At 44.3% G+C, this 12,890-nt stretch overlaps 1 protein-coding gene across 4 annotated transcripts in view; it reads left to right on the top strand.

The window, feature by feature from the left end:
- Window positions 1–424: 424 nt before the first annotated feature.
- LOC101860308 overlaps window positions 425–12,890 on the top strand; it is a 27,995-nt gene continuing 15,529 nt past the window's right edge. For 3 of the 4 annotated variants that reach the window (XR_221264.3, XM_013090900.2, XM_013090901.2), the window contains exons 1-5: window positions 425–573; window positions 4,204–4,467; window positions 4,876–5,065; window positions 6,412–6,540; window positions 8,155–11,390. Coding sequence is in view for 3 of the 4 variants with exons in the window: in XM_013090900.2 (XP_012946354.1) it covers window positions 4,382–4,467; window positions 4,876–5,065; window positions 6,412–6,540; window positions 8,155–11,390 (3,641 nt within the window). In the remaining variant the exon portion in view is untranslated. The remainder of the gene's footprint in view (window positions 574–4,203; window positions 4,468–4,875; window positions 5,066–6,411; window positions 6,541–8,154; window positions 11,391–12,890) is intronic. The other variant, XM_005113144.3, reaches the window with a different exon arrangement.

Here is a 12,890-nt window from a genome sequence, read left to right on the forward strand (position 1 = left end):
TAATAATAATAATAACATAGGCCTATAGATCTAGATCTAGATCTATGTAGTAGCCTACACTACACAGCAGATTCCAATTTTGTCAAACACATTTTGTTTATCTTGCAGCAGCATTTTTTTTTTTACATTTTTTTATTTAAAGTTTGAACAGCATAATTTTATTTCCATTTACATACTAGATTATTTATGACAACTTGGTGAAATCTAGGGGGGGAAAATCACAATGCAAAATTTTCTGTTAAGTGTGCGATATACAGTAGATCTAGATTCAATTGTTATTATATTGCACAAGGATGTAAATCCCAAGAGCAGCACAATTTCATGGAATCTCTCTCGTGTAAGGTTTACAGTATTCTGTTCCATCAAGGGGCGTGCAACCCACAAAGACTTCAGCTTGGTTTCCTATCCAAAGGGACGTAACGACAAGAGCTTCCGCGGGAATTTCCGGAGAGACATTGAGTGAGAGACAGTGAAGGAATGCGCTTGATAGTCTTGTGAATCAGCCTTCTTTTACTAATATTGTTTAATGTGGAAACGTCTCGATTGCTGTGCAAAATACATCTTGTAAAGGTGGTAAGATTCAGTGTGATTATCAATGAAGTTGTTTTGATCTAGAATCTAGAACAGTCTATAATTATAATGCCGTCTGGAGGCAGCAGACCCACTAAGTTTTCACTAACAGTAACTTCTGAGTAACAGACTGTTCTGTATTCTGCATCCTTGTTGTTTTGTTGACTCTACAGTACAGTCCTACAGTCCTTAGGCTAATGATTTATAAATAGCCTCTATTATTTACAGGAAATTGGATTCAGTAATAAATCAAATTCCCATTTTTTTCTCTGTAAGTGTAAGTAATAATATCGGAGTGCTTATTGGCCCACAGGGGCATCTTTGGCAAGCGCTATTTGCAATGCCGCGTTCTGAATAGCTCCCGTGCTATTTGCAACGCTGCGTTCTGAATAGCTCCCGCGCTATTTGAAACGCCAGTACTAAATCTAGATCTAGGTCTAGATATCTAGATCTAGATGTAGATCTAGTAGCCATTGTAAATGTTTTTACATATATAGATCTATATATGATAGAGATCTAATATTGTAGTTCTGCCTGAATTGTGGAAGCTTTCTCAGTTTTTTTATAAACCTCCTAGGATTTGACTCCTTTTTTTATGACGTTGTCTTATTCCGATCAATATTGGGTAGATCTAGATCTAGATCTAGAAAAATCTAGATCTAATTAGAACTAACAATTGTTTCTGACATTGTTTGCACAAAAATAGACGTCTTGTTCATCTCTCATATAATCATAATCATCTGAAGTGAGTTTGAGCAAGTTTAAGTCGAAAGATGCTTGGATAATAACAAGACGGTGCAACTCAAACTTTAAGTTAGGCTTAGAGAACGTATAAAAGCTGTCTACGTTCTCTAAGTCAAGTCTAATGTTCAGTGCTTCCAAGCGTGGCATCGAATCCCGGTCCCGAAAGGTGTTTTTTTTTTTTCCTTCTCCTGAGCCTAAAATAAAAAATAAGACTCACAGACCAAGGAAAGCCACTACTGAACTTTAACCAGGCCTAAATTGGTAAAAGGAAAAGTATAGGCTATACTAAGGCCTATTTTGTACAGAGCTCCTCTTGGGGACAAAAAACCAGAATGTGCATGCTTCATCACTACATTAAAAAAAACTACAAAGCAACAAGATCTAATTATGGGAACAATTTGTTGGTCAGTCAAGAAGAGGACAACAACATCAAACAAAAAAACAAGAAAAAAAACCAAACGTCCAGGACCGGGATCGAACCCACGCTAAAAAAATAATGGTTTGACTTCAAGCGCAGACGCACTGTCACTTCGGCCATCAGAACTTCCGATAATGATGTGCAGATATAGTTTGATATTTTACACACGGTGACACAGCGTTTTATTTAGCACTGGCGCTAATCGCAACGTGGCGTGTTGCTAATAGGCACTTCCTATACTATTACCCCTAGAACATTTATTCTTTGCCCACAAAATTGCGAGTTATCCCCCCTGTGTTTGGTCTCTCCCCCCCTCAAATCCACAAAGTCCGTCAATCACATATTTTAAATTGAGAATGTATAGTTTTCCAATCTAATGCTAAAAATAAAAAGATGAACAATAGAGTATCTATCTAAGAAGTTACACATGTTCATCTTGTTATCCAACACAGTATACATAGATAACTAAATTATACCGTAATCACGTAATGTATTGTTTGACGAAAGAAGCAAGCCCACATCCGGAGAACCTAAATTCAAAATGAAATACTGTTCACAGACGATCAATGTCTAGCCTACTGCATAACAATAACACTGAACTGCAGGAACACGCTGACAAACAATCAAATCTGTAGAAATGTGTGCGAGATGGAATGCCTCAGGAAAACATTAACAAGAAGGGATAAAGTGAGAAAAAAGAAAAGAGAACAAGTTGGGACAACGCCACGTATGAAATACATTGAAAAAACAACACATTAGCCTAAATGGCCCATGAGGGCCAATAAGCCATACGCCTCCGCTTATTTGCCCATGTGGGCCAATAAGAGCAGCCTAATAATATATGATCTAGATCTAGATCTCAGAATCTAGTCTCAATTTGATCTAATCTAGGCTAGATCTAGATCTATGAACCTTAAAATATTTTATTATAACAGGGTTCAATTGGCGCAGATTCGGTAACAGTGATCTTGCAGTGAATGAACTTGCTTTCAATCCGTCAGATTATTCCAACATTGGGTACGTCAGATTATTCCAACATTGGGTACGTCAGATTATTCCAACATTGGGTACGTCAGATTTTTCCAACATTGGGTACGTCAGATTATTCCAACATTGGGTACGTCAGATTATTCCAACATTGGGTACGTCAGATTATTCCAACATTGGGTACGTCAGATTATTCCAACATTGGGTACGTCAGATTTTTCCAACATTGGGTAGGCCTTGCAGTGTTGCAGTCCCTGTCCTGGAAGTCGAGTAAAAAAGCTGACTGAGTTGCCAGGGTGAAAAGTCCCATTTTTAATTCGAAGTAACTATTTCTACGAACTCTATTTCTACGAACTCTATTTCTACTAACGGTTTCTGATCTCGAGATTTTTGGGTATTTGCGAGATTTAGGCATCATCCTTTCATAATTTCATTCTGCCATTCTGCGAGGACTGGGAGGAAGCATTTTTTGCATCGAATTCAATTTTTAGAGCTAGATCTAGAGATTTTTAAATGTCTGAATGTTCAGATACTTCAGTTGTGGTTGGGCAACGTTCCCGGACTATACTTCATTTGAAAATACCTTCAAAAGGTACAGCGAAAAAACAAGATTGCTTGACCTTGGCAGTAACCTATTTTGCATTTAGTCACCCAGCTAAAACTAAAATCCTTCATGTAAAAAAAAATTCCTCCACCCCCCCCCCGTTCACACCTTACACCCACACTGACACACACACATGCACACTCAAACAGACACACACACACACATGCGCCACTCCATTCGCTTATATTATCAACAAATCTCGAGAACGGAAACCGTTCAGAGAAATAAAGTTCAAGTTTATTTTCCCGAACATTCGGAGAAATAGAGCCGGCCTTTTTAATTTTATACTTTTTTCGGCCCTATTTTAATCCTGTTTTTTTAGTGTGTTGAGAACAAGTGTGGGTGCATTTTCGGTAGTTCCCACCCCCATTATTTTTGCCTAGATCTACATCTAATCACATGCATAATAAAAAATGAACAGTAATTATAAATAATAGTACTAATACTAATAGTAATGTTCATATATAGGCCTATTGGGCGTTCAGTTTTCTCTTCCCTGAACTTGGGTTGAGACCTGTATGTTCAGAAAAATGTAAAGTAAAGCAAAAGTAGACAAGGAGAAATTTGAGAAGTTTCTTTGGAAATTCTAAAGATAGAGGTAAGAAGTGGACAGAGACATTTTATTAGAGCATCCAGACAAAATAAAAGTCATGAATCATGATTGCCGAAGTCGGAGTTTCAGATCTTGCACCTGAAGAAGAAAAAAAGTGAAAGCGAAAGAGACAACGGTAAACCTACAAGAACCTGAACAGATGGATGACAAGAAACTGAAAAGACCATATAAATGATTTATTATAGTCCTATTTTTTTTGTTAGAACATCCAAGCCGAGAAACAAATGGCAAACCATAAATGAATCATGAATGTCTTTGCTTTTTCAGAAGTGGCATTTGAAGCAGAAAAGTTGAGATCGGTCAATATGACTGGATGAAGCAAGAGTTGACGTCTGTCAATCATAAGTCAATGTGACTGGATGCAACAGAAGACCAAAGAGCTGACTGTCAATGCGCCTGGATGAAGCAGTTCTAAGAGTTGACATCTGTCAATGTGACCGGATGAATGGCATCGAGCGGACCTTCGGAGGAGTGGCGTCTGCGACGGGCGGGGCCTCCCTCCACGGTCAACAACAGCGCCTCTCTGATCCGGTGAGTTGTGTACTGAAGAGAGGAGAATTACAGGAGTTTGTGTGTGTTTGTGTTAGTTTGTGTGTGTGTGTTTGTGTTTGTTTGTGTGTGTGTTAGTTTGTTTGTGTGTGCGTGCGTGTGTGTGTGTGGGAGGGGAGGTGTGTGTGTGTGTGGGAGGAGGGGTGTGTGTGTGTGTGTGTGGCAGGAAGGGGGGGCGGGGTTGGGGTTTGTTTCCTACTTCATTCCTGTCCTGTTTTCTTTGTCTGTCTCCTCATTTTTAGTTTTTGCAAGAGATAATTAGGTTGTATACAAGTGCTGAAGATTGGAGGTTTACGGTTTGTCTATTTTTTAGAATAAACATACAAAGAAAAGACGGAGGAGAACTATGAAGATGATGAAGTCAACCACCCACTTTCTTTTTCTCCCCAGACTGCGCAATGAGGGTCAGGTGACGGTGGGCAGGGGGCCGAGTGCCGACTATTTCTTGGACTCTGCCGTGACTTTGCGGCTGATATCTCGCGTCCATGCCTCCATCATCGGGGAGCGCCTGGACAATGGAGGTCAACAGTTCACGGTGGTCAACTCTGGCCTCAACGGGACCTACATCAACGACTTCAAGGTGTGTGTGTATGTGATACCACTAGCTTAATAATTTTAATTATATTGATAATAATAATTGCATTTATATAGCGCATATCCATGCTCTATGCGCTTTACAACTATTATTGCCCCAGTAGACTCGCTGAGAACACTCAGAAACATTCTCGGCTTCTGCGGAAGCATACAGTGCAAGCTGCAGAATTCACACACTCAGACATCAAACTGATACGGTCGTTCACTGCATATAGCCGAGTACCCATTTCCACCTGGGTGAAGTGAGGAAAATTTATGCTAAGTGCCTTTCCCAAGGACACAACGTCGGACCCCTGATGAGATTCAAACCCACGACCTTACAGTTGCGAGTCCGAGAGCCTTACCACTAGGCCACCGACGCTTAGTGTTTGTGACCAGGGTATCTTTGAGAGTTAACGAAGACAGACTGTGATGTTTTGTAGATCGGGATGATGATGATGATGATGATGATGATGATGATGATGATGATGCATGGCTTGGTTCTTTTGGTTTTTTATGATGCATGACAGGTTGGTTTTTTTAAACGATTCTCGTCTTTATAAACTTATAAATCTTTATGATGTATGGCTATTTAGCAATTTTTTTAAGAGCTTTACGGCACTTGCAGAAAATGAATATATAAGTGCTGAATATTAGAGGTGTCACTAGAGAGTGACATACAGAGAAAAGATGGAGGCGAGATGAGGGCGTTAGATGTTTGATTGGAAAGAAGGAGGAGAGATAAGGACGATAAATGTTTGACAAGAAAGAAGGAGGAGAGATAAGGACGATAGATGTTTGACAAGAAAGAAGGAGGAGAGATAAGGACGATAGATGTTTGATTGGAAAGAAGGAGGAGAGATAAGGACGATAGATGTTTGACAAGAAAGAAGGAACGAGTCACACGAGAGCACCTGCCAACCACATACAGGGGGAAGTTGTTTGAATCTAGAGAAGCATTTATCGACACAATAGTTATTTATCGAAACAAAAGAAAGAGAAGCATTTATCGACACAATAGTTATTTATCAGGTATGTGGTGTTGGTAACTAGACAGACAAACAAAAGAAAGGAAAGTAATAGCCCATCTCTTAAGTGTTCTAGTTTTTGTCAAAGGAAGTGTGTGGGTGGTTGGCAAGTGCTCTGGTGTGGTTTACTCATTCTTTCCTATCAAACATCTATCGTCTTTATCTCCCCTCCTTCTTTTTTGCATTTGTTACTCTCTTGTAAAACCTAATCTTCGGCACTTATATGACCTTATTGTGTTGCAAGTGCCGTAAAACTCTTACGGAAAAAAAAGGAGGTTCAGAAACTGAACAGCTGACAGGAAACCTTGTTGCTCCGTGTCCTCAGATGGGCATACAGTCGGACAACAGCGTGCGTCTGCGCGAGGGAGACAAGGTCACCTTCGGTCACCCGGGCTGTGCTTCCATCAAAGTGGGAGAGCTCGCTCCGCAGCCTCAGTCCGAGTTCCAGTTTATTGTGAGTGACCTGCCCCTGATTAACCCACGTGACTTTTTTTTTTCGTATTGCTACGTAACCTACCCTGCAACGGTTTCATCATCGTAGCTAAAAGGCAGAGATACGACTTAAAATACCTTTCCCACCCAGGACTCGAACCCACATCTCCTGCATTGGGCAATGGGGAAGAACCTAAGCATTAGGCTACACAACATGTGCCAAATAAAGTGTCGCAACTTGGTGGAATTAGGCGCTCCTCAATTTTTGGGCATATGAGGTTATTGGTATCATCTTAAAGCCTGTTCATTTGCCTTGCTTATTGTGAAAAAAATTCCCATCTATGTTGAATAGAAGTCGAAATATTTGCGAATGAAGGAGGTGGGGGTCACCTGGTTTCAGAGGTAAAATTTGTGACAAAATGGCTGCCAAAGATGAGTTATTTCCTTAGCTTGAGAGTCGGTTGAAACAGAGCCTTTAATCAACGTTTTTCAGTGAAATCCACACAGAAATGTGTTCTTTAATGGGCATGAAAGGTGGTGAGTCAAAAAATGAAAATTGGATACAAAAACACAGGCGCAGGGAAGACGGACGTGAATTCAGGGGTCTAGTCTCTTAAATAACCTCACAGTGCTGAAAGGGGAGTTAGACCTGTATAATGTCCCCCAGGGCAGTGCAACTGACTGAAGTTGTCTTTAGGCCTTTCCCAAAGGGGAGACATTAACATGTTCTTATACACAGTAGAATTGTAAATGAGCTGATTCATCAATGTCATACTCATAACTGTGCCGGAACAACATGGGGGAACTACTGAGGTTTTTTTTCCTCATCCCTACGTGGAGCAAAAAAACAACAAAAGATGTAATACAAATTGCCAAACTGGTTGGAAAATTCCTGTTTCTTCAGGTCTATTATTTTGACAAGTGCTTGATTTTTCCTGAGTTCACATATGTCAGCTGTGCTGACAAAATGAGGTACTTCTCGGATTTTCACCTCATGGAAATTGATAAATCCACTTTATAGGTGGGGTTTGTACAATTTGTAAGTATGGAATAATAAAAGACACAATAAACTTGAAGAAAATGGCATCAACTGAAAATCTATCAATCTGACCCAAGTGTCAATTTTTGTCTGGTATCTCCATTCTTGGATTGCGAGAAGTAACTCGTTTTGTCAGCAAGCCTCACATTATCTATTATCTATTTGTGGTGGCCGAATGTTGCTATTCAAAAGGCTTTCTAATGGCTGCATCGATCGACATGCGGTTTTCGCCAAAAGATTCTTTAAAATATTCTCCAGATCATGACGTCCTTGTTTTTTTCAGTTTTGAGACAGTTTGGGTGCAAAAAGCTAAATTTCTTTATTTCGCCGATCACTTTTGTAAACCGACGCTTCTGTCTCTGTAATTTTAGAAAACCCGGAAGTGATATATGAGGCGCATTTTGTTTTGAGAGTATAGATCTAGACCTTCTAATTTTTTGCCTCTCTCAAGATTTATTGCCCCATTCCAGTAGCGTGTAAATATAGTAGGCCAATGACTTTTAGTTGATATTAAAGCACCGATCATTCCTTTCATCGAAAGGGGGTACTTTTGCTGATGTAAAAAAATCTCATGCTCGTCCTTTCTCTGTGTTACAGTTAGAGCATGTGCCGTGTGGGGACACAGCCCAGGTCAAGGACACGAATGCTCGGGGAGTGATCACGCCCGCGACTGTCGGCTCGGATTTCTCCCACATGGTCAAAGAGCCACGGCATGAAAGGGAGGAGGTCTCCCTGTCCGAGAAGGAGAACAAGAGCGGCCGGCGCTCGTCGCACAAGTCGCCCGGTGTGTCTCGGGCCGTTTCCGTGGACGCTGCCACCCCAACCAGACCACATGCATCGGAGTCGACATCTTCATCATCGTCGGGTTCCTCTTTGTTGTCCGACGGTCAGAAAGGTCGGGTCCGGAAGAGACCCAGTCTCGACGCCTCAACAGATGTGAGCGTAAGTTGTAGCAGGTCCCCGGCAGACATGAGCATGACTTATAGCCGGGCGTCGAGCAGTCCGGACGTGATCTTCGTGTCGGAGCAGGGGGCGCTGCTGCCTCCTCGTGTGGAGATCAAGGAGGAAGAAGACGAGGGGGATGAGTGGCCGGACAGGAGGGAGGAGGGTGATGGCGGTGACGATAACGATGGTGGCTCTGGCTGGGGGCAGAGCGGGCTGGCGGAGGTCGTCCCCGAAGGTGGTGGGGGGGATGGGTCGAAGGTCACCCACCACAGGGAAACCCCGAACCAGTCTGGGGAAAAGCCAAAACAGACTGGGAACAGGTCAAAGGTCAATGGAGATGTGTTGTCGACACTGGGTGTGGAGAGGTCGAAGGTCGGCCAAGATGCGTCTTCAAAACAGACTGCAGAGAGACCAGAGGTCGTTTCGCATGCGTTGTCGAAAGAGGCTGTTGATGGGCCAAAGATCATCCAAGATATTTTGACAAAACAGGCTGTTGATAGGCCAAAGATCATCCAAGATATTTTGACAAAACAGGCTGTTGATAGGCCAAAGTTCATCCAAGATATTTTAGCAAAACAGGCTGTTGATGGGCCAAAGGTCATCCAAGATATTTTGACAAAACAGGCTGTTGATAGGCCAAAGTTCATCCAAGATATTTTGGCAAAACAGGCTGTTGATAGGCCAATAGTTGCTCAGGAGGTTTCGTCAAAACATGGTGCAGAAAGAGGGGGCGTGAGTCCTGTTTGTGCTGATTCCCTGCGTGCAGAAAGAGGGGGCATGAGTCCTGTTTGTGCTGATTCCCTGCGTGCAGAAAGAGGGGGCATGAGTCCTGTTTGTGCTGATTCCCTGCGTGCAGAAAGAGGGGGCATGAGTCCTGTTTGTGCTGATTCCCTGCGTGCAGAAAGAGGGGGCGTGAGTCCTGTTTGTGCCGATTCCCTGCGTGCAAGTGACCAAAATGTCAGGCTACTTTCACAGCTGCCATCTGGCAAAGACACGTGTCTCCCTGGTCAATTGAGCCGGTGTGACGAGACAGACTGTGGTGTTAAAAGTGAAGGTCGTGTTGGCCTTACAAGTCAAAGGAGAGATGTGAAAATCGACAAAAGCGTAAGTATTTTGGACAAAATAAACTGTGGCCATGCTGAGAGCCGGACAAGCCTTGTGAATAAAACAAACTGTGGCCATGCTGAGAGCCGGACAAGCCTTGTGAATAAAACAAACTTTGCAAAAGTTGAAGGTCATACGTGTATTGTGAATAATAAAAACCGTGTCAAAGGTAAAGGTCATGCAACTATTCCGGATAAAGCTAGCAATATGAAGGAAGAAGGCAATGCTCATGTTGTGAAGAAAGCAGACCAGTGTGCCAAAGCAGACGTTGTTTGTGGCGATTTGGAGCCTGGTACCTGGCGACCGCCCCCATCCACGCGACCGCCTCCCTCTAAAGCTGCCATAAAGCCGCATGAAAAGTCTGCCGGACTCCTCCCAGCCACATGTCAAAAGCTTGCAGAGATCAAGGTCATCACGGAGGATTTGTGTGGGAAGAAAGCGGACACTCCCCCGTTTGCTCCGGAGGACAAGTTGACCTCGGTCAGCCCCAAGATTTCCCCGGATTCGCAGCTGCGGCCGCTAATGCCTTGCAATATGGCTAGTCTGAATAACACGATTCCGGCGTTGCCCGTTAAACCTGTCTTTGGTTCGTTCGGTTTGCATGATGAAAGCATGAAAGCGGAGAAGAAGCTCTTATTCTCAAACCAAAGCTTCAACAAACCGAACAACCTTCACAAGTTGGAAGTAGCAGCGGAAGGAAAACTGAAGTCCGGCTCTGTGGTCAGCTCCGGTACCTCTGTGGTCAAGCAGTCGTTAGATGGAATAAAGAAATCCGAGTGGACGCGTGGTGGTGGTGGTGGTAGAGCGGAGGCCGTCTCGTCGTCTGCTGTGGTAGAGACACCTCGTTGTACCTCTGGGGGGAAAGACCGGGGTTCTTCCAGCCTGCGGGGTAAGCCCACCATCACCCCCACCACCACCACCCCCACACCGACGTGTGTTGTGTCGTCTGCTTCCTCGTCAGCCCGGCAGTTATCAGGCCAGGGGGGGTGGGTGCGGTCGGACGTAGGGGTGGGCGTGGTGGTGTCTGAGAACTGTGGGACTGACGGGTCGCACCAGTGCCGGGACGTAGACAGTAGCACGTGCACCGCGCTGGTCAGCTCGACCCGGTCGAAGGAAGACGTGGCCCCCAGCTCCACACAGGAAGGGCCTTCACCGTGCTCGACGCAAGCAACAGAAACGCCTCAGGTGGCCTCGCAGGCTTCTTCGGAACTGTCCTCATCATCATCCTCGTCGTCCATATCTTCATCTTCATCATCATCGTCATCTTCGCCGACATCATCAGCGGAGAGCTCAGCCGCGGTACCTACAGGTTCCACAGAGCCAGAGGAACCGGCTGAAAGTTTACGTCTACTTCAAAAACCGCCCAATTCCAAAGAGATTTCCACCGTAGAAAACCACTCAGATGCTCGGCCCCCAAATCGAAAACTTGAGGCGGCACCACCGCCGGCCCTCCCCACTTCTAGATCCTCCTCATCCGTGCACCCTGTGACCCCTGGGCGTACGACCAACTCCCCCGCCCACCCCACTCACAAAGACGTACCCAGCTCCATGTCCAAGCCTGAACTGGACCAGAGGCCTGTCTCCCGGAACACTGACCACAAGGTCTGTGACCATCTGCTGTTGGACAGCTCCCCGCCCCTGCTAGAAGGGACAGCTCTGGGCTTGTTCGGCAGCTCGGACGAGGAAGAAGACGAGCCGCGAGGCGTCAACAACACCAAGAAGATCATGAAGCGGATCTACTCGCCACGACACCACTCGTCCGGGCCGCCCAGTCAGTGCAAACGGTGAGACACTTCTTCTATTGTTTAGTTTTAGTTTTAGTGAATGTTTTACGGCACTTGCAACACAGTTAGGTCATGTAAGTGCTGAAGATTAGAGGTGTTACTTGATGATAGTAACATACGAAGAAAAGAAGGAGGTGAGATGAGGGCGATAGATATACCTGGATACCTGGAGGTGTCATCTCTGACTCAGAGGTTGACGTGGAATGACGTGTGTGTGTGTGTGTGTGCGCGTGCGTGCGTGTGTGTGTGTGTGTATGTCCCTGTCTCTGACTCAGAGGTTGACGTGTAATGACCCTCCATCCTTCACGGTCGCGAGCTGCCGTTGCACATTCTGCCATATCCAGGCCAGTCAATGTGTTTATGTCGTCCATCCATGTTACTCTTTATCTTCCTGGATTGATATATCCTCCCACCAGGGCAGTGCTACTGACTGAAGTTGTCTTTAGGCCATTCCCAAGGATGGGGGGGGGGGGGAATTAACATGTTCTTATGCACAGTAGAATTGTAAATCGGCTGATTTATCAATGTCATGTGACCCGCTATTTCTGGGGTGCCTTGATAGTCGAAGCAGACTTTGTGCTGTTGAGACTAGAGAGGTGAGCAGAGTAAGTCTGATTCCCCGTTTGGACTTCTCTGTTGACATCCACCCCTTGGCGCTCATATGACCTTATACAGTACCTTACTAAAAAAAAGTATATTATGGCACTTGCAACACAATCAGGTCATGTAAGTGCTAAAGATTCGAGGTGTTACTAAATAGTAGCGGGCGTAGAAAAGAAGGGGAGATGAGGACGATACGTATATTTAGGTTTTTAGTTTTAGTTAGTACACAGTAAGGTGATACAAGTGCCGAAGGTTAGAGGTGTTACTAAATAGTGACTTATAGAGAAAAGGAGGAGGAGGAGAAGAGGTGCGACTAGATAGTAACAATCAAAGAATTTAGCTGGAGGTGAGAAGATTAGGACGATAGATATATTTGAGATACGGACGATAGATAGATGTATTTGATAGGGAAGAAGGAGCTAAGAGATTCCAGGGGTCTTGGTGGAATGTAACAACTTGGACCATAGGGCAAAAATAATGCACGCTTGGATCATTGTCGGTGCTTTTCTCACCCTACATTGGGGTTTAGGAGTGGGTGGTTGGCGGGTGCCCGAGGTCTGGTTTGCTCTTTCTGTCCTATCAATCATCTTTAATTGGAATCCGTATAAATGTCTCCTCCTCCTTTTCTGTTTGTGTTACTCCCCAGTAGCTCCTCGAGTCAAGTCGGCCGTTTAGGCTTAATAGCACACACCTCTCACGAACGCTTTGCCACGCAGACAGACACACGATCACACACAAACATACACACAAACAGACATGCAAACAGACACACGATCACACACAAACATACACACAAACAGACACGCAAACAGACACACGATCACACACAAACATACACACAAACAGACACGCAAACAGACACACGATCACACACAAACATACACACAAACAGACACG

This window comes from Aplysia californica, unplaced genomic scaffold (genome assembly GCF_000002075.1).
Source record: "Aplysia californica isolate F4 #8 unplaced genomic scaffold, AplCal3.0 scaffold01657, whole genome shotgun sequence".
Classification (NCBI taxonomy): domain Eukaryota; kingdom Metazoa; phylum Mollusca; class Gastropoda; order Aplysiida; family Aplysiidae; genus Aplysia; species Aplysia californica.